The sequence below is a fragment of the Borostomias antarcticus genome, assembly GCF_949987555.1.
Source record: "Borostomias antarcticus genome assembly, chromosome: 11".
Classification (NCBI taxonomy): domain Eukaryota; kingdom Metazoa; phylum Chordata; class Actinopteri; order Stomiiformes; family Stomiidae; genus Borostomias; species Borostomias antarcticus.
The window spans coordinates 22,628,135-22,654,971 of NC_140244.1; the positions used below are offsets into that span (position 1 = coordinate 22,628,135).

Here is a 26,837-nt window from a genome sequence, read left to right on the forward strand (position 1 = left end):
AAGAGACCTTTGGAAGTGGAGTAAAATCGTTCAGGGTCCCAGACTTCAACCAAACACGTGGACAAAATGGAATGGGGTGAATGAAGATGAATGAAATCCACATCTTATTAAACCCGTGTGTGAGGACGCTCCCGTCGGTGCCACGCGGAAGTGCCTCGGTTTCCCTGAAGCTAACCTTCGTAGCATGGGCCGGACAGTACAGGGTTACCACAACAAACTGTGGGAGACTGGGAGGTACGGTACAGAAGAGCTCGCGGGCAGCCCTGCCTAAGGGAACCCAAAGCAAAGTCAAAGTGCTGGACATGGCTGGATGAAGAAGAATAGTAAACTGTGGTAGAGACAGAGGGCTTGAGGGGACAGAGGGGTGGTTAGTAGTCATGCTTTTTTTTCTCCCCCAAGAAAAAAGGGGCAAACTGGCCACATGACCAAAACGGTAGTTCTCTTTCTTCCAGACAGGGGGCAGCATCAGAGGCAGGCAGCCCACGCATGCACACTGACCCAGGCAGGCAGGTTGTTAAGGCATCCGAGGAGAGTAAATGATAAATAAATAAATAAATAAAATGAACTGAGAGTACTATGAAGCAGAGAGGGAGCAAGACCAAAAAATAAACGGTGTGTTTTGACAGTGCACATCATCACATAGAGAGTAGCTTGGATACCAGCTGCTTCCAACTTACTTCCATATTGCTGTCTAGTGATCCTGCACTGCTGCGGCGCCCACGCTTGCCTGCCCGAGACATGCAATACCACAGATTAGAGATGGACAGCAATCGTGGATCAACTACAGAGGTTTAGGCAGCCCTCCAATCCCCTAGGGGGCAGTGTAGGGGTTGTGAGTATGGTCCTACTGTGGGCAGAGGGTCAAGGTAGAGTGTAGGGGACGGCTGGGTGGGTATTGTGGGTGGCGTAGTAGGGTTATTTATTTTCTAGCTCCTGCTTGACTCAGACTTATGACAGGAGTTACTGCGAAAAAGTTGGTCCAACCAATTACATAAGGGTAAATGCTTCTTCTAGATTGCATCATAATGGCTATCAATATTCTAAGTCAAATGTTTCTGTATTAATTGTAGGTTTTCTCAAATGCTTAACTAAATTCTTGACTATGGAGAATGTTTACAGTGCAATTTAATTTGAGGACTAATTGGTCAACTATTGAGAGCTGAAAAGGCTATCTCTCTACACACGTTTTCCAACATGTTCTGATGTGACAATAGGGGTTAAACGTTGTCACAAGATGTAGATTGTCATACGGGACTCTCTCTGAGGCCAGTGACAGGAGGAGAAACATCAAAAGCAGTAACAATGGCCGTAACATGGGATGTACAGGCAGATAGAGAGGCTGAGAGGCAAACAGAGCAGTTTGCCGATGTTAGGTACACTCAGCCGATGGATATAGTTATCACACATGAGCAGGAGAAATCCCAATGAGCATGAGAACAACAGGAAGTACACATGAGATGAAGTATGACAAGAAACAAACAAGAAAACAAAAACAAAACACTGTATACACAGGAATGGGCCCGCTATCATGCCACATCCTGCGTTGAGAAAGTTAGGGTTTCAACATAGTATGCAAAAACATGGAACAGGAGGGCAGAAGCATCTTGTTGGGCTCTAGCCTGTTCCAACACTGACTAAGCCTGGAAAGTACTCCATTGAGATAAACAAAATCATATTTAGAATAGAGCAATTGTATCCACCAATCTCAGAAAGAGTCCCTGAATGGATTTCATTACGTTATCATGATAACTTAACAGAACTGTGACTCAGAATGAATGATGTTCAAGTGTTGGAGCTAATATGTTAGTTGGAGCCAATATGCTTAGACAATAGGCATTGTTATTCATGACGATGAAATGTTTGTTCACATAGAAATTGGAACCAAATCTTGGCATTTGCACAAAATATGAGAATACAGTACATTCTTATTAAATTCAATTGGGTTGCTTCACAGAAGTACAGAAAATGTCTGAGGTGAATGATTATGACTGAATAACTGAACATGTAATAAGCAAGGCTCATTATGAAACGCTTTGAGGAATATTAGCTGGGGATATTATATGAATTAAAATGAGACAATTAAAAGTTTAAAACAACAATGTGTTGATAGAGAAACCAAGTTTGATTCAAGTACGCTGTGAAGGGGTGAGCGCCATCCTTCAGGTCCCTTCAGAAGTGAAGAGACAGCTACATAGAACACTCTGTCAAGTCTTCCATACTTCAGTCCATCTGTTTACACAAATTGAATCTTTCCTGGGCCACCATTTCAGGCAAACCGTACATCTCTAAAAGAGGGCCCTTTGGTCCTGTAGATTTCAACATGACTGTATTTTACACTGGAAGTGATCCAAATGTACTCCTAACAAACTGAAACATCATTCTGTAAAAAAAAAAAAAAAATCTGAGTTTACGGGGAGAGATCTAAGATAGTTGTATGGTGTTATGAAGCAACCTGGTGATGGCCGGATCCCTTATCCTCGGTGAAGGCGGGAGACAGACCCAGAGGGGGGCTGGAGCTCTTGTGATGGTGTTTACCTGCTTCGGAGAGGTCGCGCAGCGAGCTGCTGAGGGCACTCCTCTTCAGCCCCTCCCCCATGGCGAAGGTGTCGTCCAGGCTGGCGCGGTTAGGGCCGTTGCCCGCCTCCTTCTTCAACCCGGAGCTCTGGGACATGCTGGGCCTCACCACGCCCTTCTGCTTCTCCAGCTCAGCTGTGGATTAACACACACACACACACACACACACCCAGAGAGTAAGGCCAAGAGCCCTGGTGTGTGTGTGTGTGTGTGTGTGTGTGTGTGTGTGTGTGTGTGTGCGTGTGTGTGCGTGTCATAACGCTTATGACTCCAAGTACCAAAACGGCACAAAATCAATTCATGTTTATGTCTGAATCGTCAATGAACAACATTTTGCATATTCTCTCACTGCTACCTAGAGAGTTCTTCTCGATGTTTGATGTCGGGTGCAATTCTCAGCTAAAACTCTTTCTACAAACAGATCTCCCACTGATAGGGATTCCCACTGATAGGGATTCTGTGAACTCTGTAAACATTCCTCCTCATGAATGGGGAGTGAGTTATGAGGACCATGCCCTGTTTGACTTTACTGGCTTAACTAGCCCAAGGTGGCTTAAAGAGGAGGGAGAACGAGAAAAAAAGTCTGCTCACACTCTATCCTGTATTTCTCCATTTCCTGGACCTCGGCGATGGACTCCCGCAGGTCGTCGGTGAACTTCTTGCGGTCTTGGGGGTTGGGGGCATTAAAGTTGATGAGGACTTTGATGTCCGCACCTGGTATGGCTGATGTAAGCCTGATGCCATTCGGGTAATCTGGGCCAATCGGAAACACAGGGAGAACTTTACATTCGCTTCGGCTCATTGATCAAAGTCAAGTTGAAAAGAGTTTGGAAAGTCTGAAGTTCTGAGAGTGTAAACATTGTCAGAGTCCATCCGTTTCACTTCCCACTTTAGTGAGAAGTGTTATTGAGCCAAGTAATCCCCGTTGGAGTGCTGTGTAAACATGAAGGTCTAGCACTGAGGAACAGAGAGAAGAGTTCCACGCTACAGTTCTAAGAGACCCTTCATGCAGGGCTAGCACTGAGGAACAGAGAGAAGAGTTCCACGCTACAGTTCTCAAACATGGACCCTTCATGCAGAGCTAGCACTGAGGAACTGAGAAACGCGCTCTGCATTACTTACATTGGTTCTCAAACAGTAGAACCTGCATCCCGTACAGAGAGAAGGACTGCCTAAAGCTGTAGGTCACTGAGTTCTTCTTCTTCTGGAAAATCTTTGTTACCTGCACCCACACAGACGCACAGAAGAGCAATTATTCCGAGAAGCAAACAATTTGAAAAAGTGTAACCTGTGACATTCACAGATAAAGGTGTGAGGACAGATTGAGCTGATGTCAATCTAGTCGCTACTTCTCCACTCCCCAGATTCCTTTGATCTGTTCTAGTCTTGTTAACGAGCTGATTTATGGGGGTAACAGCAAAGCCAGGAGCGCAACAGAGCTAGCAAAGCCAGGCCAGGCTGTAGACCAGGAGAGGAGAGACACGTACCACCAGGAGGTCGTTGAACAGGAAGATCTCACGCTGATGCAGACCCAGCTTCTGCATCTTATTGGGGTCTGGCACTTCAAACAGCCGACAGTAGCACACCAGCCGGCGATGGGGAAGGGACAGCACCTAGAGGGCAGCACAACAACAACATCAACAACAGCACGCCCACCGACGGCTAAAGGTCACACCTTGACCCCCAGTCCAGAGGGAGCTGCGATCTTCCCTTTAACTAGGATCTACTGGGGGTGTAGAGGCCAAATTGCTCTGAGTGAAAAGAGCTGTTAATAGGCCTACAGCCTGGACTACTCCAGACCATCGGGTACACCTCCATTTTGAAGAGGACTCGTTTCTACAGCAAGAACAATATTCATCAATTGGAGGGAGTGGAGATCGTATGGCCAGCGGACATGATGCGTAACATCGCAGATCCATGTGAAAATATATACTACATGTGTGAACGTACTGTGCGGTTTGTCATAGAGGTTGTTATTCTGCGATTTATTCAGCACCCCTGAGACCGTCATGACTCATGATCCAATCATTCTAAAAGCTACCCTCTGTGTATGTGTGTGTGCGTGTGTGTGTGTGTGTGTGTGTGTGTGTGTGTCAGAGACATTCGTGTGGTCTGTTCCCTGGCAGTGATGGACTACCCACACTCGGTAAACAGTGCAGTTCACTGCCACCCAGCGAGCAACGCATCTGTTGACTGCCTACAGGAGAAAGTGAGGGGATCCTGTTGACCTCTCTGTGGGTTTTTCAGTTCAAGCAATCCAATACCACAAGTATCTACAAGACATGGACTGTGTTAGTCATCTATAGTTCATATATACAGTATACATATCTAGCATTCTGCCTATGAATAGGACAGTGATTAAACCCTCTGTACTTACACATCCCAGACCATGGTGGAGAGATCCAATCTGCAAAGAAGAGGAGAGGGAGAAGATGAGAGGGAGGTTCTCATTACTGGTCCCGTGTTCAGAGTTCAGGTCCATGACACCGTAAAAGTCCCATAAACTCATCTGATCTCATCCCTGTTTGTATCTCAGCTATGAGCTCCGATAATGGCATCGCTCCTTTATGGGCTGCATGTTTATGTATGAGCCATTACTGTATATGTAGCACATCTCCACTCTGGGCCTCTTGCAGTGCTTAGTAATCACAGACCGGAGCTTAAACAGAGGATTCTCACAAGCTCCTGGAGCACAGAGATGGTAATTATGGGATGGAAGGAGGAAGACTAAAGAGGGAATTGGCAGACAAAAAACTCTCTCTCTCTGCCTCCTCTCTCTCTCTCTCCCTCTCTCTCTCGCTCTCTCTCTCTCTTTCTGTCTGTCTCTCTCTCTCTCTCTCTCTCTGTCTCTCTCTCTGTCTGTCTCTCTCTCTCTCTCTCTCTCTCTCTCTCTCTCTGATGGAGTATTATGGGATGTCTGTGCAGAGGTTTCTCAAGGGCTCTGCAGGCATTAGAGGCAGCAGCGTGAAGGTCCCAGCCCAGACGTGACTCTCCACAGGCTCACAGCACCCCGATCCACCGCAGCAGCGCACCCAACAAAGCAGCGCCCTCGCGCTCCAGCCGAGTGCAACGGAAGAAGAGCTTTGTGCTCGAAATACAAGAGAAATTCAAATGTGACGATGACATTCAGAGAGAGGACAGAACGCGCGTCCTCGCCGGGGCGTTCCGGGAGCGAGCCCCCGCGGCGAGCCTATCGAAGGACGGAGCCTGAAGGCGTCTCACCGGCTTCTTGCCAACGATGAGCTTCTCCACCTTCTGCACCTGGGACACGTGGTCCTCGTTGGTCTTCAGCTCACGCTTACGGATCCTCTCGTAGATGCCGACCAGAGTCTCCCGGGGGATGTCCTCGCCGTCGTCCACCCCTGAGGGACGCACGACCACCGGTTAAACGCACGCACACTTAGTTCAGCCGACGCATGTTTTACCAGCTAACGCCTCACCTCTGAGGTTTTTGACGAAGTCCTCCAGCTTCATCTTCCTCTCGGGTTTGACGTTGGGGCTGTACATGTCAGTGTTGAGGAGGATGATGGCGAAGGCCAGGATGAAGATGGTGTCGGGGTTCCGGAACTGTCGCACCACGGTGGGGTTGCAGATGCAGTAGCGTTGGCTAGACAACCGGAGGGGGAGGGGTTAGTCGGCGCACCAAGAGAACGAAGGAGTTTCGACGATTATGTTTACCGTGGGGATGAATGGCGAGATGTTACCGAACGAACCATTGGATGATTGATGCGTTAGCGCAGGCTGGTAGTGTGTGTGTGCTATGTCATCATCAGTCTCTGCACAGTGTGAGAAACTGTTCTGTTTACTCATGCAAAAGTGACATATTCGCTCTATGCAGTAATAAGTCATACGGCCAATGCAGTGTATGAAAACAATGAAACAATGAAAACACGCGTGTGTGTGCACGTGTGTGTGTGTGTGTGTGTTTTCACTCACCTGTAGGCCTCAATGAGCCGTTCCACTTTCTGGGCTTCCCCCTGCACGCGGATGTGGTTCTGAAACTTCCTTAGGGCCTCATCCAGTTCCATCTTAGAGAAGTCCATCTCATCCACCACACAGCTGCAACACACACACACACACAAGCACACACACACACACACACACAGAGGACATGAGACGTGAGACATGAGATGGAAGTCCACTACACAGTTAGAATATACAGAAGACACAACCTATAAACACTTTGGCAGATAAACAATACACTGTCCTCCTGTGTCCAGCAGTTATGACACTCACAGCTAAGGGGAGCAGTGACTAAGAATGTTTTTGAGAAAGGAAATGTTTCCTCTCTCTCTCTCTCTCTGGCTATTCTCAGCTTGTGCGCCTGTCTGTGAACAGCATTACACTTGGGAAATTAGATGATTTGTGATGTTACTTGCTCGTACTTACTCCAGGACGTCTCTGTTGAACTGTTTCTGCCGGTTGCCCAGGAACTCTCCAATCATCTGCCGGCTCAGCCCCTTCCTCTGCAGCAGGAAGTGAGCTACGCCCACGGGCGTGTCAGGGACGAATCCCCTCTCTGTCAGGTACTGGACGCCCTTCTCTGGCTTCCTGAAGAAAGACGCAGACAAGCGGATGAGGCCTCGTTATCCCCAACACACTGCCGATGTACCGTGCTGAAGATGAACTTCACAGCTGACGACTGAGATGTTTAACATTAATACAGACGCACACAACTCTCTCTCTCTCCTTCTCTCCCTCTCTTCTCTCTCTCTCTCCTTCTCTTCTCTCTCTCTCCTTCTCTCCCTCTCTTCTCTCTCTCTCTCCTTCTCTCCCTCTCTTCTCTCTCTCTCTCTCCCTCTCTCCCTCTCTTCTCTCTCTCCTTCTCTCCCTCTCTTCTCTCTCTCTCTCACTCTCTCTCTCTCTCTCTCTCTCTCAGAGGCGACAACATATAATTCTCAGATGAGGAAAAATTATATTCCAGGCCTGAAGTGACTGATTAAAATGTCCCCGTTCTCAAAAAGCGGACATGTCCTTGTGCCACCTACCCTCGCATCAAACCGTCAGACCGAGCCTCACTCACGCGGCGCCGACAGGGCGCGGCCTCCGCCGGACGGCCGCGGTTAATCATTCACCGCAGGAAGGAACCCGGGGGCAACTCTGACCGTCCGGAGACGAGGCGAGTGAGGATAACGGATAAACAGACGCGGTCTCTGTCTCCGTTACGTCAGTCTAACGAGTCCACGAGCACGGGTCGTAAACAAGCACAAACAAGCACGCAAATTTCCGCCCGCCCTTTCTGCAATCAAACACCTCGTACTTCCGAGGTTTCTAATTCCGGAGCTCTCTCCGAGGTCGGCGACCTCTGTAATTGGTTTGAATTCAGGCCGATTGTAATTTAATTGTGTAATATAACCAATCGGAGTACTGAAAGTGACCGGACAGCCAACTGGGGCCCCTGGGAGCCGAGCACCTACTTGTTGAAGAGGTTGAGGCCGATGCGGTAGTGCCTCTTGCGGATGACGTCGTTGCTGAAGACAGGCGAGTCCCAGCTGTTGCGCGTCTCCTTGTGGTACGTCTGCTTGCTCAGCGTCTGCTCGCGCAGGCTGTCCCGGGATGACGACTCCGAGCTGCAGTTGATGGTGTCGTTGGAGTTGGACGTGCTGTTGACGCTGTCATTGTCGCCGTCGGAGAAGTCCGACTCGGACTTGCTCTGCCGGTTGGCCGAGCCGTTGATAGCCAGGTGGCTCTCCAGCTGGCGGTGGCGGTGGCGGAGAGGGGCGTCGTCGTCGCGGGCGGCGGAGGAGGAGGAGGGGGCGGGGCGCGGCGGCGGGGGGCCGTGGGAGATGTGCTTGGGGCTGGCCTGGGAGGAGGGGACGACGCGGCCGTGCGGCTCGTACGCCGGCGGCCGCTTGGCCGGGCCGCGGTCGGAGCGGTCGCTCAGCTCGGCCGAGCTGTCACTAGGGGGCTCGATGGTGAGCAGGGGCAGGTGGTCCACCCGCAGCCTCTGGTCCTGGCACTCCAGGGACGGCGTGCTCCGGCAGCTGGTGTCCGTGTCGTGCCCCTCGTCCTTGGGGTCCGCGGGCCAGTACTCCTGGGAGGAGTCGGCGGAGCGCAGCCGCGGGTCCGAGCCCCCGGCGCCGGACGCCTGGTCGCCGGACCGCGGGACCGCGGCGGAGGGAGACAGATCCTCCTCGTCGATGAACAGGGTGACGTCGCTGTACGACGCCATCATCTCGTCGCGCACGCGCCCCGCGGCCGCCCCCCCGCGCCGGGGCTTGGCCTGGTACGCCGGCTCCCTCTCCGCATCGGGGCGGCCATCGGCCTCGGGGTCGTCCTCGTCCCCCTGCAGGCTGCGACAGTTCAGGGCGTCGTCTATGGACTCCGCCAGGGACTTGACCTGCCTGGAGAAGGCGTCCTCCAACTCAGTGATGGCGTCCGTCAGGTCGTTCTGAGAGGCGGGGTGAGCGGCGATGTTGGCCTGCCGGTGGACCTCCATGTCTCCGCACTCGGACTGTACCAAGCCCAGGGGGGTGCCGTCGTCCGTCAGAGACACCTGCTTCCCCTCGAAGTAGGAGCTGTGGACTTTCTCGGGGCCCTCGAAGGAGAACTGCATCCTCATGTTGGAGAGGACGATGCGCCTGGACATACGGTTCTCCGACATGGAGCTCCTGAGACGCTCAAAGTTCTTGTTCATCTGGTACTGGCGGAAGGCTGTCTGGATGGTGCGGGCCGCATGCCTGGTTATGAAGCGTCCGCCATATTTTCGCTCCAGCATCTCCACCTGTGGGTCAGAGAGAAGAACACACCACCGCCCGTTGGTGTCGGACACACGTGTCTGACAGACATCCCTTCTGACGTAACCCGGGATTATAGATTTAAACCGAATCAGAGAAGGGAGGGCAGTGCGAAGAAGACAGAGACAACATGGCAGCAGAGCCCCTGTTTTCTCCAGTACCTGTTTGTCCTGGAGGTCAGCGGAGAGCTCGTAGCTCTCGGAGAGCGATCGGGAGCGTTTGATGGCCTCCTCCTCGGCCTGCTTGCGGAGGATGGACTGGGAGTGCTGGAGCTTTGGCCTTCGGGGCCTCTGGGGGCCCGGTTGGACCCCGTGGCCGTAGAGCGGCGGGTCGAAGCGGTCGGGGCTGATGGCCGAGCCGTGGGTCACTGGACCCCTCCCGTAGCTGGCTCCTCCGTCCGGACCACTCTCATTGGGCCTGGCATCCCCCTCCACACTGCAAGGAGACAGAGGGGACAAAGTTACGAAGAGCTGGCATCCCCCTACAGCACACACAGAGACACCGTTACAGATTAACCCCAAGTGGATTAATTCTTCAGGGTTAAAAGACGCAGTTCCAAGAGACTCTCAGTACTCAAGGACTCACCATGAGTGGATTTGATTTGACTGTGTAAGACATTCTAAAAGGAACACCAACTAAAGTCCATGTTTCTGTGCGTGACTCAGAAACAGCCTTACAGAACCAAAAGGAAAAGCAGGACTGGGTAAATACTACAGTGTATTCTGAGAAGTGCTGACCTTACCACATTGAGATATACAACCTCCATTACCAGCCACTCAACACTGCTGATTAAAGTTCTCATGTCCATTGTGCCTAGATTACTATTGGAAATCTGACTTTAATTCATACTCTTTCACAACCTAAGAAAAAAGCTATCCGCAAAACCAGCCTGTATGAATGAACTAGGCACAAATTCTGAAGGACTACATATTTTCTTGGAGGCCGTTCAAACAGTAGCTATGAGAATGGCAGTCGATATAACCCAGCAGAGCATACCTTCAATTAAACACAGGTAATAGAAATGATTAGAGGGTACTCACTCACTCTTCTCCCATGCTGCAGTACTAGGAGAAGACTGCTTGAGACACAAAGACCTTCGGTTTTCTATAAACTGCCAACCGATCCTCCATACATTATCCACCATTCTGCTTGCCTGCCTGACTGTCTGGCTGACTGACTGCAGTCCAGAGTGCACACAGATTCCTCAGAAAAGCAAAGTCAACATCGCATAGAGAGCCAATCAGTGACCAGTGATAGTTACATCATGTTTGGCGAATAGGAGTCTCACTGCCAAAGTCCAGTTTGGTTCCCATTGAAGGGGTAAATACATTAACAATCACTTGGAATGAACTAACGCGGACATCCGGCAGTCGGTGAGAAAGTACTTTCACTTCTCACCTGAACCATGTTTGACTAGTGACCACACCTGAGTTATATACCTGTATAAAACTCACTTTTTATTGTAACTTACAGTATCTACCATATAAATCACTTCCTTGACAGAGGGCCTATGAGTGTGACTGTGTCAATGGTGGCATGTTTTCTCTTCAAGACTGTGAAAAATCCTCACCATAGTATAATCAGACAACATTCAATTCAATGTCCAACAGTCTGATTAAGATTTTACGAGCTAACTATTAAATGGAGATACAGATTCGTTCACTCTGGCTGTCTGTGTTTACCCGTGAAAAGCAAATGAGAGTTAAAAGGATTGAGGGGATATGTGAATGACACTCCAGTTTAAATAGATGTTCTGTTCTGAAAACCAATGTGAAAGAGACATTGTGCTATGTAGGCTACTCCCTCCAGACACTTGGCTCTCGACCCACCCTTCAGTGTGAGATATGTAAACATCTCCCACCAGGCTGGTCACCCGCCAGGCTGCCACCTGGTAAGTGGCACCACTAGTTAGACACAGCGAGACACTGTCTATTCTAAGAGAATCTTGACAGGTGTCTTTATGTCCTGCATAAAAATGCTGTCAGTGTGTGCTGTTTTCCTGCTGCACCAAAATGTTCCCGTTGGGCACAATATACGGAAAGAAAATATATTTGACATGACAAAATATATTTGACATTTAAAAAAATATATTTCAAAATGCATTCGAAATAAGTAAAAATTGGCCGCTAAAATATATTTCAATAAATATATTTTACATGTGGACTATTATCAATTAATTTGGAATGCATTTCGAATATCTTTTGGCATTTTGGCAATTTGATATATTTCACAATGTATGGAATACATTTTAAAGACAGAAATACATTTCTGCATGGCTTCAATGTACAGTATCCTCAACATGTAGGCCTATTCTTAAGATCCCAGGTATTCCAAATGTATTTGAAATGCATTGCGGCCAAAAAATATAATTATTTTGAATATATTTCCTTTCCGTAAAGCTGAAAGTGTACTTGAAGTTGAAATAGGTCACTATCTGCCACCATTTCTCTAAGGGAAGTTTAGTGTAGTAAATTCTTATGGCAGGTGAAGTGGATCACATTAATCCCGTTGGTAAGGGTCGCGTAAGGCCACAGTGAGAAGAGGATACCTTGACAGTTATAGAGCGCTAACTGGCTCCCTGGAGCATGACAGCCCAACACGGTGTAGCCTACCGCATATCTGGTCCAGCGAACGGACAGCCGGAGAGACGCTTTACACGGAGGCCTATTTACGGCAGAAACAGTGTGACAGGGAGAAAATCACACTTCTTGCATAAGGGGACGTCGCTCCCCCGGCCATCTGTCATGGCAAACTGTCCCCGGAGTAAGAGATGCGCCTACAGTCGCTTGCTAGCTAGCATGCTGCTCGCGCAGCCACAGGAGAAAAAGTCTTTCTCAACACTGAGTGGGTTCTTCACTGGAGGTTATTGGATAATATCCTAGAGGTGAAGGTGAAACCCTGGACACTCCGGCCTACGTGTTACAGTCTGTGTAAAAAGAGCTTTACAACCGAGGATGTGGGACTAGTTTCCTTTAGCTACAGCTTTATCACCTTCTGAGCCCTAATCAGCTGTTCAAGATAGTAGGTTTCTCTACTCTCCACATCGACGTGAACTCCAGTGGCCCTGAACCCTGTAACCTAACCCTCCCCATGGCCTAGGGCCTACTGAACACTGCCAGCTACTGTCTGCACCTAACCCCATGGTCCTTTATCTCCGTCAGCTCAGCGTTTTCCTCCCCATACAAGAAAATAGTGTGTAAGAGAGAAACAGAGAGAGAGAGAGAGAGAAAGAGTTGATATGCCGCTGCTGTTCCTTTCCTGAGGTCGTGAGGTCACCCTCGGGCTACTCTGTCAGGTCAGTTGTTCACGATGGCGGGAAAGGAGAGAGAGAGAGAGAGAGAGAGAAAGAGAGAAAGAGAGAGAAAGAGAAAGAGAGAGAGAAAGGAGCAGAAAATGCTATTTGAGACGGCAGATGTTTTAGTTTGCAGTGAAGGGTGAGAACAGGGAGGGAACCGAGAGAGGAAGGCACAGTGGGGCCTCATATGACATCACTCCAGAGGAAAGGCTGGTGTAAACAACCCAGGCGCACAGCAGAACCGCTACCACAAATAATAACGGAGAGTGAAATGTTTTTTCATGAGCCTTTCTTATTTTTCAACCAATGGGATGGGGAGGAGTGCCAGATTGGGATACATACTCCATATCCACAAAAACACACAATACAGCTAGTTACACGGTGGCTGCAACCCAAACTTGTGGCACTGTCTTGTTGCTTGGTCATCTTACAACCAGCAGTGGGGTCAGTTCCTCATCCCTGTGCCCTGCGCTGGGCTGGCTGAAGGGGTACGCTCAGCTGGCAGTGATTTTCAGCTGGGGGTTCCGGGGGGGGTGGGACGGGGGGCAGTCATCTTTCCCTCTTTCTTTCCTCCCCCTCATCACATCCTGACCAACAGGCCCAGGGCCCAGTCTAGTCCTAGTCCATCACACGGACCTGAGGGAGAAACATTCCTACCTCCCGGAAAAGAGGAGTCACATCCACTGGGGTTCTGGGAAAAGAGGCAGGCTAATGAGGTGCAGGCTGGAGCTAGACCTGGGGCTTTGGGGGGGTGGGGGTACTATACTAACCCCCCCCCCACACACACACACACCAGACAGAGGCATTGAGTCACAGCGCTGCTCTGAAAACCCCCCAAAAACCAAGCGGCAGTATTAGTACGTGGATGGATGTTTTTCCCATCATCCGACAGCGGTTTATGGTAACTCTCAGCAGTGTGGATGAAAGGAAATGTTGCTATAGTATCGGCTTCAGTATGACCCAAAAACCGTAACCGCCTCATTTGTCAAGGAATCAATCAGTCTGTTTTTTTAAAGGCTCCCCACACCACACGGCCCCCAGTAGACCGCCAGCACATGGGCCCCTAGCACAACAAAAACAGATGTTTTCTCTCTGCACTGCTCCCTTCTCATTGGAGAGTGACTCACCCAGCTCAGCTCATAAATACAAATGCAAACACTGGTACCACGAAAGCCCACATGTTGGCGGAATGTATTCAAGGTCAAAGTTGAAGAGACCACACAGTGACTTGTTAGTGCAGTGCGAGTGCAGTAGAGGGAGAAACGCCCTCTGAAAACCTTCTGATGTATCGCTGCTCTCATGAACAATAACCCTATTAATGGATCAATCTAATCGCTCGCTAAAACAAGATGGGATTTACAGCGCAACGCAGCCGGAGACTGGCGAGCGAAGCTGGTCGGACTGACGAGACGGTTAAGCGACTTTCCAGCGGACGTTATGTCGTCCGCAGCCTCGTAAAAGTCTCGCTTGATTACTGTGATTCCGAGTTCGCTATTTGAACCGTCTATACTTAAACTTCAGTTGGTCCTCACGGCGGCTAGCGCCTTCTCTCTCTGGAGTGGGCGTCTAGACCAAACAGGAGCGCGAGCCTGTTCTCCCGTCTGGCCGGTCTGGACGGAAAATCACTGTTGCAACACTCGCTAAGTTAGAAAGCACATGATGTTCATATGCTGAAGTTATTAAAGTGGCCCTCTGACATCATCCTTGTGTGTATTTTAGTGTGCTTCTGCACAGCTACCTCTCTTCATGCAGTTCTGACAGCTCTAATATAGTCTGTGGCCGTCCGCAAATTCAAAGCTTTTGAATAGCCTCCAGTGGGCCTGTTATCATAATCCCATTCTGTTCAGAAAGAGAGAGAGAGAGGGAGAGAGAGAGGTGTTAGATGTGGTTCCAGGAACCTTTCATCCACGTCACTCAGGAACAGAAGTGGGTTAATAGCGACCGAGCCAATTACGGCAATTAAGCATGGAGGATTAACATCATATAATGATGAAAACTGCATGCCTAAAGGTGTATAATTCAGTTGGGGCCCTGACTCACATCTTATTGGTAGTCATTAATTCCCAATGATTAAATGAAGTAGCCTAAATGGTTTATGAAGCGTCTCCTGATTGATGACTGATGATTAAAACCGCTCATGGATTTGATTGTCTATAATTCTGACATGTTTGTAATCAACCAAAACAATGGCCTCATTCACAAACGCAACGCCGGCGTAGCAGAGAAACACAACAGTCCCTCAGGATGAATTAAAACCAAGATGGCCTGGCAGGTCTAACATCACACACCACTCACCCGATCTTCCACTAGACCCCCTTCACCACCTCCCTCACCAGCAGAACCAGGGGTCAAGCAGCACCTGACCCCCCTCCTCCTGTCCCCTCCCCAGATCACAGCCAGCCTGTCAGTCTCTCCCAGTAATTAGTCGTTCCTGTTATCTGCCGCGCCGCGCTCGGCACCTGGCCTTGACGAGCCGGCCGTTAGAAAACGCACCGTCACCCTCAGGGAGCTGGAGAGGCTCACAAGACTGACCTTTACACAGATGGGAACCAATACAATACTCTCTGTCTCTCTCTCACTCTTTCACACACACCCATGCCTGCACTCACACACACACACACACACACACACACACACACACACACACACACACACACACACACACACAGCAGTTTTATAGTAAATACACTATAACAGTAACATAAAAGAATAACATAAAAGAACATCATTAAATCTATTCCTAATCTAGTGTTTAAATAAAGAGTGCAAATTATAAACCATAACTATATCAATTTACAGTTAACTGATATATAATGCAAATGATATACCTATATACATTTTGAAATGGGGAAAATACAGTACATTGGCCATGACCTTTCCATCACCAGTCTTGGGTCATCTCACCTATCTCACGTGGGGTCAGAGGTGCTTCCGCGTCATGCAATACCCGTATCAGTGTAAACATGAACACACCCATTAACAGGCTCACACGCGGACACACACTCACATGCACACAAGCGCGCGTGCACATTTCTCTGGTGTTTGGTAAACAATGTCCCCTCTCAGGAGCCCTACCAGCCTTGTCTAACCTTTCCCAATGACAAACTGAACAGAGGCTTATTATCACACACACGGGCGCCACACACACACACACACTACACGCACGTGCGCACACACACAGACCACCAACCCCCCCCCCCCCCCCCTGCTCCTCCACGTACCAGCTGTCCAGCTCTAGCTCCAGCAGAGACTGCGTCTTCTCCGAGTTACACTGCAAACACCACATGCTGGCCGGCGGTCGCAAGGCGAGACGGCTCCTAGCATTACGAGTGCCTCGCACCCCTCCCCGCCTCTGCCTGCGCCTCTCTGAGGGGGGAACACATGTCCTTCTGCTAGGTCTCCGGGTGTCGCTCCGAGCTCAGGGGGAACACTCCCATGGTCTTGCCGGTCTGAGGACCGCCTCCCTACCGGTGTGAGGGGCTAACACAGCGACTGCTAAGTGGCAGTATGTCGCCTTTGACAGACGAATGGAGGTCTCTCCCCCTCTCTTTCTCTCTCTCTCCCCCCCTCCCTCTCTCTCTCTCTCCCTCTCTCTCTCCTCCTCTCCAGGCTGGCAGGAGTGTAAGGGGGGCGGAGGCAGGGAGATGGGAAGTGGGAGGTGTGTGTTGCTGTGTGTGTGTGTGTGTGTGTGTGTGTGTGTGTGTGTGTGTGTGTGTGTGTGTGGGGAGGGGGGGGGGGGGGGGGGGTGGGGTGCAGTGTGGGCTTTCGCCAAGTTTTTAGCGGTGTAGAGGGGGGGGGCGGGCTGCCGGGAGAGAGAGCGTGTGTGTGTGCGTGTGTGTGTGCGTGTGTGTGCATGTGTGTGTGTGCGTGCGTGTGCGTGTGTTCTGGCTCCGTCTCTGGGCTCTCTGAATTCCTCCAGCGCCGAGCCAGTCACGTGAGGGAGGTGTACAAACGACCCCTGAACCCAGGAGGAGGACGGCAAAACCTGCTTCAGTCGCTCGACCGGACGAGAGAGGAGAGGGAAGGGAGAGGAGAGAGAGAGGGAGGAGAGAGGGGGGGAGAGAGATGGCGTACGCGAGGGAGGCAGCGGGAGGGCATAGGGACAGGGACAGGAGGAGTGGGACAGAGTGGGAGAGAGAGAGGGAGAGAGAGAGAGAGAGAGAGAGAGAGAGAGAGAGAGAATGGAGCTGGGAGGGAGTGAGGGCTGGTTCCGTCTTTCATGCAGCACAGCGGAGGAACGGCAGAGAGGAGAGAGACGGGCGAGACAGAGAGAGACGTAGAGAGAGGGCAGAGACAAAGATAGATGCAGAGAAAGGGCAGAGACAGAGAGAGACACAGAGAAAGGGCAGAGACAGAGAGAGACATAGAGAGGGCAGAGACAGAGAGAGACAGAGATGGCAGAGACAGAGACACAGAGAGAGGGCAGAGACAGAGAGAGACGCAGAGAGGACAGAGACAGAGAGAGACACAGAGAAAGGGCAGAGACAGAGAGAGACACAGAGAAAGGGCAGAGACAGAGAGAGACGCAGAGAGGACAGAGACAGAGAGAGACACAGAGAAAGGGCAGAGACAGAGAGAGACACAGAGAAAGGGCAGAGACAGAGAGAGACACAGAGAGAGGGCAGAGACAGAGAGAGACACAGAGAAAGGGCAGAGACAGAGAGAGACATAGAGAAAGGGCAGAGACAGAGAGACGCAGAGAGAGCGCAGAGACAGAGAGAGACGTAGAAAGAGGGCAGAGACAGAGAGAGACACACAGAGAGGGCAGAGACAGAGAGAGACGCGGAGGCAGAAGCCGCCCTATTAATAGAGCCTTTCAGGGGGTTGGACCCACTCTTCAGACGTAGGGGCAGAGGACGACGGAGGACTAAGAGAGCTCCTCTCGTTATAGTTTTAGCTCTCTCCCCTCTCCTCCCCTCACGCAATCCCAAAACGTCCCAAAAGACCTCCTGAATGTAAAAGAATAGTTCCTCCACTCCGCCCTCAATCTTTAATCTCCATTCTTCGCCCCTCTCCGCTCCCTACAGCAGCCTGTATTACATTATCTCATGTAGTGTCACGGAAGGTGGATTAAAACATAGAATTTCGCCCCCACTGCGCCGTAACATCATTGTGAACCAAGTAGTGTTGTCAAAAATATCGATTTTTCGATTCATATCGATTCTGAATATTTAAAACAGTTTCAATACTAATTTCTCGCAATATCGATATTTTCCACACTATCGATACCAGCTGGCTTTCTCGCTCTGTCTTCTCTCCTACAGCGAGTTGTTGGCACACACACACACACACAGGCACACACGCTGCTGCTCTGCACACATTGCCCCGCCCCCTCCCCCTCACGGACCTGTCTTGTCAACAAATCCTCTCACTCGCTCCGAAGATGGCAAGTGCAGAGCCTCCGCGACTCGTGGATAAAGAAAACAGCAGAAGTGCTGTTTGGAAGTACTTCGGGTTTGAAGCAAATGACGAAGGAAAAGCTAAAGATGCCACGAAGCCCATTTGCAAGCGTTGTTCCAGAGTAGTGCCAACGAAAGGTGCAAACACAACAAATTTAGCAAAACACCTGAAGGACCAACACGCGGATCTCTATAAAGAATTTAGAGAGGGTGACAGCTCCACTTTCAACATCACTGAAACATTAAACAAAATGACCCAGTAAACTATTAACTTTAGTTTAATACATGAACTCTAGTTTAATACATCCATGAGCTTGCTATCGAAACGCCGCATTGACTGCGTGTGGGGGGGGGGCGGTAGATAAGATAGCTAACGTGAAGCTAAGATAGGCTAGCTAGCTAATCCCCCTCAAAGCTATCCAGCAATGGGCCAAAGCAGTCAATGTGGCGTCTGAATAGCTGAGGGGAATTAGCTAGCTAGCTACTAGCTAGCTCATGGATGTAAACTAGAGCTAGTTAGCTTAGCTCCGAGAATGGCTGTTGGGCTAACAGGACAACACCAGCTATCAAGCCTGAGGAATCTTGAGTTAATGTTCAGTAAATCAACTTAGATGCTGTTATGCTTAACACACAGTACTATTAACTTTACTTAATTTCTAAGATTAGATTAGATAAGAGTTATTTTTAAAGGTCGGATCTAAAGAGAAACCAAGGTTTTTAATAGTGTGATATTTATCTTCTCTTATAGTACCAGAGAGAAGCTGAGGAGAATCGACCAGCAACAAAAGCGACACACACACAGCCTACCCCACTAGCTGTATTTGAACAACAAAGAAAGTATGATGCAAAATCAAATGAAACCAAGAAACTGAACAGGGCTGTAGCAGAGTACATATGCATGGATCAGGTCCCCGTGTATACTGTTGAGAAACCTGGGTTCAGACAACTTCTTGGACAGTTAAATAACAAGTATGCCCTTCCTTCACGGAATCATTTCATGTACACTGAAATCCCCGCCCTACACAATGAAACAAAAGATAAAATCATGGAGAGCCTTGGGGGAAAACCCTTCTTTTCATGAACCACTGACCTGTGGACCAGCAGGGCCACATCCACATTCATGGCAGTAACTCTGCAGTTTATAACAGAATCCTGGGACATGCAGAGCTGGTGTTTGGGCTGTGTTGGGCTGCACTCAGAGCACACAGGGGACAGCTTGAGGGAGGCGTTGGAGGAGATGGTACATGAAACATGGGAGCTGGACATGTCAAATATGGCTGGCATCACCACTGATAATGCCTCAAATAACAAGAAAGCATTTCAGCAGGACTTCACATGGGTCCCCTGCTTTGGGCACAACCTACACCTAGCCATTAGCAAGGGCCTGGATATAGACCATGTGTCTGGAGCGCTGTCGAGGCTGAGGAAGACGGTGTCTGCTTTCAGCAGGTCAAAAAATCGAAAATGTTATGCCCTCAATGTTGTCAATTTCTCCCCGTGGTATCGAAAATGGTATCGAGTATCGATACTTTTCAAGGTATCGTATCGAAGTTAGAAATTCCAGTATCGTGACAACACTAGAACCAAGTGTTCCAGACAGCGGAGGCCATTATCTACTGACGGTGCAATGCTCTCTGGGCTCGTAGAGCTTGGAGCTGACCTAACTGACCGAAGGATAGTTAATCCTTTGAGTGGGGAGGAGAGGGTGTTGCTGACCCCCCCCCCACCCCACCCCCCTCGTCTAGTTGCTGTATAATGACAACATGGCACGGGAAATGGAGGAGAATAGTTCCCAGATGGGTCAGGTTTACGGGGGACACCAATCACTGACGCGCGCATCTGAGGAGGAAGGTGGTGATGTCCTCTAATTACGAGTCTGGACCCCTCTCCCTTCCCACAGAGAAAATGATTGCTTCCTTTGGCCCCCTTTTCATCTGGAGACTTCAAACGATAGATTGAGACTGACAAAATAATGAGAGAGAAAGAGAGAGAGAGGGAGAAAGAGAGAGAGGAAGAAGGAGAGAGGCAGAGAAGGCTCTGTGCATATTTTACGAAGAAGAAGGAAATAAAACAATAGCATTGGAGATCCTCAAATCAAACTCTGGTACGTTACAAAACCCACAGAGATCTCATCCATGTTTTAATGTCCAGTAAAGCAGCAACCTAAGGTAGTGGTTTATTCTGTTGCTCGATCATAATAGATGATTAGCTAAAGATTAGTCATGCTGGAATTTGTTTGGGGACATGAACTGATATGAAAGGGGATTAAAAGTGTGTGGGTTTCAGATGTTCTCTCATCACATTTCTGAACGGCGAGGTCCCGACGCCCCGAGCCAGCTGAGTCTTTGATAACGCTAACTCTGTATGATTTGCATTGTCTGAGGAACAGCTCATGATCTCCATATCCAAGCTGTCAGCAGATCACGGTCATCTCAGTACGGGCCTTGAAATCAACTTGAATGAAACCTTTGATGTGAGCGCTCCGCGGAAATCTGATGAAAGATTGGATGACAGATACCACCTAACTGTGGCGAGCTGAGGTTTGGGTAAACTATGTGCTTCTCCCCCCCTCCTCTCCCCCCCTCTCTCCCTCTCCCCCTCACTCTCTGAAGTACCACTTCTCTCTATCTATCTTCCGTCCTTCCAGCCCATGTCTGGTTGAGACCCCGTCTTTCCCCAGCTGCCCTCTTCCCAGCGTCTGCACGCCTTCTAAGTCTGCTCCGGTCTGGGATGATGTCATCGATGGGAATTCCAACCGGAGGCCCTCTACGCGCCCATAAAAACCTCCCCTCGGCCCCCAATACGCACGGCCTCCATGCTTTTCACCTCCTACTCCATCATCCAGCCCCAACTCTCTCCCCTCAACACCCCCCTACCCCCCACCCCCCCACCACCACCACCTACCCTGGACACGGCCGATCCCACAGACCTGGGCATGGCCGAACTATCAGAGCTGCTTCACCTCACACACCCCGCCATGTTCTAACAAGTGAGGAATGTGGGGAAGGGTGCGCTGATGTGTTTTGGACCCTCAGCTGGAGCAGGTCTGAATGGAGAGGTGGCAGACAGGGAGACACCTACACCGCACAGAGCAGCAGCCTCCCAAAGAATGTTTTTTTTTCCATTGAAGCGGTGGCTTCCTGGAAAACCGGGTCCCGGGGCTTTTGTGCGTATATATAAAAAAAAGAACGGCGCTGGACGCTCTGTCTACATGATGTCATGCGCCATCTCTCATATCTGCTTTTGCTGGAAGCCGAGACGTTGAGAGAGCCGCTCTGGAAATGGAAAATAAAATGAGAAATCCGCTCTGGTTCCGTCTGCAACCAATTAGACCGGTGATGTCATCGTTTGACATGGCACAATTTGAATAGGGATGTAGGGGGGCCCGGGAAATTGTGTTGAATTCAGAGGAACTTGTAAAAAAATAAAGAAAAAAGAAAAAAGAAGCAAACACTCACACATTTTTCCCGTTAGCTCTCGGAGAGACGCAGAGGAGAATTCCTGAGCCTCGTTAGAACCTGGAAGCAGATGTATCAATAGGGCTGAAATTACAGTAATTGAAGGATACGCAACGTTTGCTCATCAGATCCTGGCAGAGGAGCCGGAGCAGATGTCGCTACCTCTGGGATCCTCGGGGAATTATCAAAGATTATCAGCGACTAGTGATGTCTGAAGGGCCTGTCTTAAATGTGTCTCGACGTCAGTTAGCAATGCCTGAGTCCCAGTTGAAAACAGTCACGACGCGTTTGGAATATGACGTGCAAACCAAGGCTAGATGTGACTACACTGTGGGACACAAAGCTAAATATATACTTTATTTGTTTGTCCTCTTCCTGTCTCTTGCTTCAAAACAAGGGTTTTGCATCCATTTAATCCAAGTTAATACTTACTTGGTTGCCGGCAGCACTGAGATAAACTTTGCACACAGCTGTAATTATTCTTAATCATGACTAATGGCTCCCGTACTCCAGCCTCAAACCCTTCACTGCTTCCTGATCACAGCTGCAACAGTGTGCATGCAGTCAAATCTGTGCAGTGCACAGTATACTTGATGACTATACTTTTATTCCTTCTATTTGTCCTGCTTTTTGTTTTAAATGTCTATAATGTCTTGCTTTTTGTTTTAATGCTTTTAATTTGTCCTGCTTTTTGTTTTAAATGTCTATAATGTCTTGCTTTTTGTTTTAATGCTTTTAATGTCTCATGTTAAGCACCTTGCATTGCCCTGTGGCTGAAATGTGCTATATAAATAAACTTGCCTTGCCTTGCCTTGATGAAGTATCATACAATACAGAGGGGAGCAGGAGAGAGGGTACAGCTCGATATCTAGTGGACTGTGCCCTTTGCTATTCAAATGGAGCCAAACATCCCTTTGTGATGTTCCCACCGCAGTATACTACAGCCCATGACAACCACATCCCATCATTCACTGAGCCCGTCCAGGCCCCGCCCACATGCAGAATCACAATAAAGTGCAGTGCTGCACGTCTAAAAATAGACCCATGTGAGATGAGAGGCGACACACTCTAGGAAAACACACTGTCAGGAGGAATGCTGTCTTAGGCAACGCAGTGGCAGAACACTCTACACAGCAGACTGTGGTTCTACGGTCCAGTGGACTACAGTAGGCTACTGACTTCCTTTGGTCTGGTCAGTGAGGTAGTTGGAGTGGGGGTGGAGACAGCAGAGCAGGCCTGACACCCCCGAAAATGTGATGGCTGTCTCATAGTGGGGTAGTAACCCTCCTCATGGGTGGGTGCTGTGAATAGCTAGCTAATATTAGCTAGCTAATAATGGCGAGTATTAAATACACAGCTTGGGTGGCAGCAGGAGCATGTGACACAGCTATCCAGCCGACACACACACACACACACACACGGCCCCTACTGGCCATCAGAGTGACGGTGCCACCTGCTGGCTAGAGAGGACACTGCAGTCCACTGCAGGGGTCTTGAGCTATTCAAAAGGCGTAAGGATGAAAAAAGACATGACCTGCTTTCTCTGCCGGCGCGACGGGTGTGGGCGGAGGGTTGGTGCGTGCAACGGTCTATTTGAGTCGGTGGTCAAGGGCCACACCTGTCTCAAGTCACACAGAGAAGGCTCTGTGGCTTCTAGGAATGCGCCTGCATATAGCTACAGTGGCAGAGGAATGGGGCACTGCGACTTTTAGCTCAAGCACACTCAGTCGCGGTCCCTGTGATCCTCAGATACCGGTCAGCTCTCCGTCCCCCGAACCAGACTGGGGATCTTTGGGGACAGAGCTTTCAGCGTGGCAGCTCCCACCCTCTGGAACTCCCTCCCTGTAGAACTCCGCAACGCCCCAACTCTGGACTGCTTCAAGAAACTCCTTAAAACTCACCTCTTCAACATGGCCTTTGACCTCTAGCTTCCGTTACTTAATGTTGTGCGTCTCTGTCTACCATGTTTGTCTCTTGTCTGTTATTGGCCCTATGTAAAGCGACCTTGGGTTTTATGAAAGGAGCTATATAAATAAAGGTTATTATTATTATAATTATTATTATTATTATTATCATCATCATCCTATCAAAACGTATAGACAGAAAATGAAGCAGCCATTTTTATACAGCTCCATATACCGAATGTATTTCCTTGTGATGTAATAGCTACAACAATCCACTTTAAACCTAGCGAAGGTCTCAGAAGGCGAACACAATCGGAAGAAGGCAATCTGCTTCCCGGTCTAGCAGCACTAGGGGTGGCCGATCCGTCATCCGGCCGAGAGAAGACACAGAGGCCAAATGCTCCCAAGTCGCCCCCTCATAAATGGATCTGCAATGGCCTCCATCCATCTGACGGACATACTGCCTCAGAGAGTTCTAAAAATAGTTTGAAACCTGATACCTCCACTTCCCCTTCTCTCTTGATAAATACAAACACTGGCCTGTGTTTGGATGAGGCGCACAGTGAAACATCATGATGCTGTTGATTCGAGCACACTGATTGGAGGGGATCTCAATACAGGCAGATGTTGTTGTTGTAGTTTAAATCAAGATGCGTCCTCCTAGCCATTGGCACCAGCGATCAGCTAAAACTGATGGTGATGATCCTTGGTGAAAATGAACTTTTTGGCTCACGGTGAGTCACCTGCCAAAGGGACTGTAGATGAAAAAATCTACCGGCCAAGTATTTTTTTTTTTCAGATATCCTTCCGAAATCTAGTCGCCAATTGGAAATTTTACCTGCACTTTGCCGGTGGCAGGTGTTGATTTTCAGCCCTGGTGATGATCTTTCTCAGGTTGTTTACAGGTGCTCTTTAAGGACGTATGCCATTAGCATCATTGCAGCATGTAGCGCACAATGTATCAATTATTCATAACGTAATAACACGAGAACACATTTACGACCTGCTGTGAAGTATTTCCCGAGCAGATGTAAACACTGACGCCTGAACAACAAGGATCCACAGTCCCCCAAAAAATAATAACGTTACACATTTTAGGCACTCAGATTCCATCCTCACCCACCTCCCCAAACACAGCTGTCCAATCAGTCCAGCAGAGTTGGCTGCGCTCTCTGTCCCGTCAGCCCTGGGCTCCCATCACTGGTCTCCGCTGCCCAGTCCTGGCCCTGGCACTGCCCGCCGTGCCTCCGTGGCGCCCCGGGAAATACACACTGGGGCTATTGAGCCCGGAGGAGCACCTCCCAGCCCTGCCCTCTGCTCTGGCGCGAGCCATTGTTTGTGTTGGCACGGAGCATAAAGACTGCCTTTCTCGCGCCTCATGCATCATATGTTTTCCATCTCTGATTATAGCCTATATTTGGGAAAATAAAAGAAAGTGAAAACCAGGGCCCGGCCTTGTGGGACAGCTAGGAGATGTGTCGCCCGGTTCCGAGAGTCGTGCCACACACAACCGTATTATTCCTCCAAGAGGCCTTAACCAGTGAGAGTTGTTAATGATGGGAGTCCACGATGGGAGACACGTTAACGACTTTCTAATTTTTGTGTGAACAGACGATATTTCATTTTAATGGCCTTCTAATTTGGCTGGAGACATAATTCATGAAACATGATGTTATTTTAGGATTAGGCGCCGCGGACTGAACGATTGAGAACAGATGTGTCGCTGTGAGGGCGCAGCCGCGAGCTCTTCACCATGACGATGACCAAGCGCGTGATCACGCCCGAGCGACATCATCACCTCAAGTGATTCACAGCAGATGGAAGACTAAAGCTGTGGATTTAACAAAGGGAATGTTTGTCATGCCTGATAAATCAAATCTAAAATATATCTAATTCATGTTTAACTGTAGCCTACAGTATGAATCTTCTCTTGTGTTAGACAGACTTTAGTCAGCCCAAAACAGGCCTGCCGCTTGACCGCTAAAAGCGCTTTAACGCCGGAGGGAACTGCAGTGTCAGGCCTTCCAACATTTGTCTAAGGAAATCCTGTCCTGTTTCTTGCTTGCTCTTTTTCCCCCCAAAACTCTGCAAATCTAAGCGGAAAACAACAACCAAGTCCAAGCCACGGATGTTCTCTGAGTTCTCTGAAAACAGGGAGGATCAGTTTACTGGCAACAGGAACCTGGGACGTTTGAGTTTTCTTTCCCAACTGCAATATGACCTTGATCATTAGTATTTCAATATTGATTGAAAGCTTTGCCTGAAAGCATCTCAGCAATGAGGGGGAAGAAGAGAGAAATTATTCATGACTCGACCGTGGCCTTTACAATACCTGGAAGCAAGGTTGTCTGCTGACTCTGAGGACACATGAGGCAGTAGCCTAACACTGCTGTTCTATAGCCCTACAGAAATAACAAGACACAATTATTTAAAATGTCACTACTGGTTATCTAGACAACATCTTTTCCGAGAAAGAAATAACTTCCCACTTAATTCTCTTTTACTGTGAACCGAGTCCCACTTCCCTTCCGGTCACGAGTGCGTTCATGTCGACACATTCCACTGGGTAACAACATATCCTGACTCGGCACATTCCATTCATTCCTCGCTTCCAGTCAAGACATGGGAGAGTAGGCCTACGAGTCAGCAAATCACATGTATCATCAACAACAACAACAAATATTGAAGCAGGCGCAGAGGAGGAACGCATTTTGTCAGGAACAGAAACGTTTGTCAGGAAGACCCACATTCATGAGCTTGGTGAGAGAGACTGTAGGCTATAAAAAATGGATGGCAAGGTCCTGGGTTTACTGTTTCAGTTCATGCCAAAGCTCAGTTTGAAATGGCGCCAAGCCGTTTACAAGAAAAGGAGGCCATCTAGAGCCCCGCGGACCATTCCAGTTACAAACGACCCGACAGGCTCACTTTGTTTTCTGTCCGTTCAACTCATACCGCGGGATCCTGGACCTACTCCAACGCATATCGGAACTCCCTTGAAGTTGAAGTGAAATTCCAGTTACAGAAGGCTAGTAATTGTATCATACATTAACTCTCGCAACTACTCCGACTGCAATTAATGCTCACCGGATGATGAAGAAGAAGAGGAAGGACTGCCATTAGGGAGGAAATATGGATTTAAAGCTGAGAGTAAATCTGTCTGCTACCTCGGCCGTACCCTTCGAGGTGTGAGCTATGCTCCAGGAGGCTTACTGCGTTATTGACTGGAAGCACATCCCCGGCGTCTGTGAATACATGAGCCATCGATCTCCCGGCCTCCCGAATGTCTCGTTAGAGTCCACCGACTCTCCCATCCAGAGGATAAGACGGCTAGTTCCGAGGGTGGAGGGGGTGGATGACAATCTGGATGACCCCAGAGTCGCCCCGTCTACCCTGTCAATCAACCGAGCGGCCGGGTTTAGGAGAGGTTGGCGTGGGTGGGAGGTAGCGTGACCGCTGTGCGTCTCGTCTAA

General features: G+C 49.3%; 1 protein-coding gene across 4 annotated transcripts in view; it reads right to left on the reverse strand.

The window, feature by feature from the left end:
• The window catches only part of iqsec1a (IQ motif and Sec7 domain ArfGEF 1a), a 108,517-nt gene that overhangs the window by 4,464 nt on the left and 77,216 nt on the right, over window positions 1-26,837 (reverse strand). The window contains exons 1-13 of one of the 4 annotated variants that reach the window (XM_084445519.1): window positions 10,352-10,472; window positions 9,473-9,746; window positions 7,992-9,298; window positions 6,964-7,125; window positions 6,511-6,633; window positions 6,015-6,181; window positions 5,797-5,936; window positions 4,952-4,981; window positions 4,062-4,187; window positions 3,697-3,796; window positions 3,166-3,327; window positions 2,536-2,709; window positions 678-727 (exon numbers count right to left, since the gene is read on the reverse strand). In XM_084445519.1, coding sequence (XP_084301645.1) covers window positions 678-727; window positions 2,536-2,709; window positions 3,166-3,327; window positions 3,697-3,796; window positions 4,062-4,187; window positions 4,952-4,981; window positions 5,797-5,936; window positions 6,015-6,181; window positions 6,511-6,633; window positions 6,964-7,125; window positions 7,992-9,298; window positions 9,473-9,746; window positions 10,352-10,455 — 2,919 coding nt within the window. In that variant the 5' untranslated portion in view covers window positions 10,456-10,472. Of the gene's footprint in view, window positions 1-677; window positions 728-2,535; window positions 2,710-3,165; window positions 3,328-3,696; window positions 3,797-4,061; window positions 4,188-4,951; window positions 4,982-5,796; window positions 5,937-6,014; window positions 6,182-6,510; window positions 6,634-6,963; window positions 7,126-7,991; window positions 9,299-9,472; window positions 9,747-10,351; window positions 10,473-26,837 lie in introns of those variants that run through there. The other 3 variants (XM_084445520.1, XM_084445518.1, XM_084445521.1) reach the window with 3 other exon arrangements.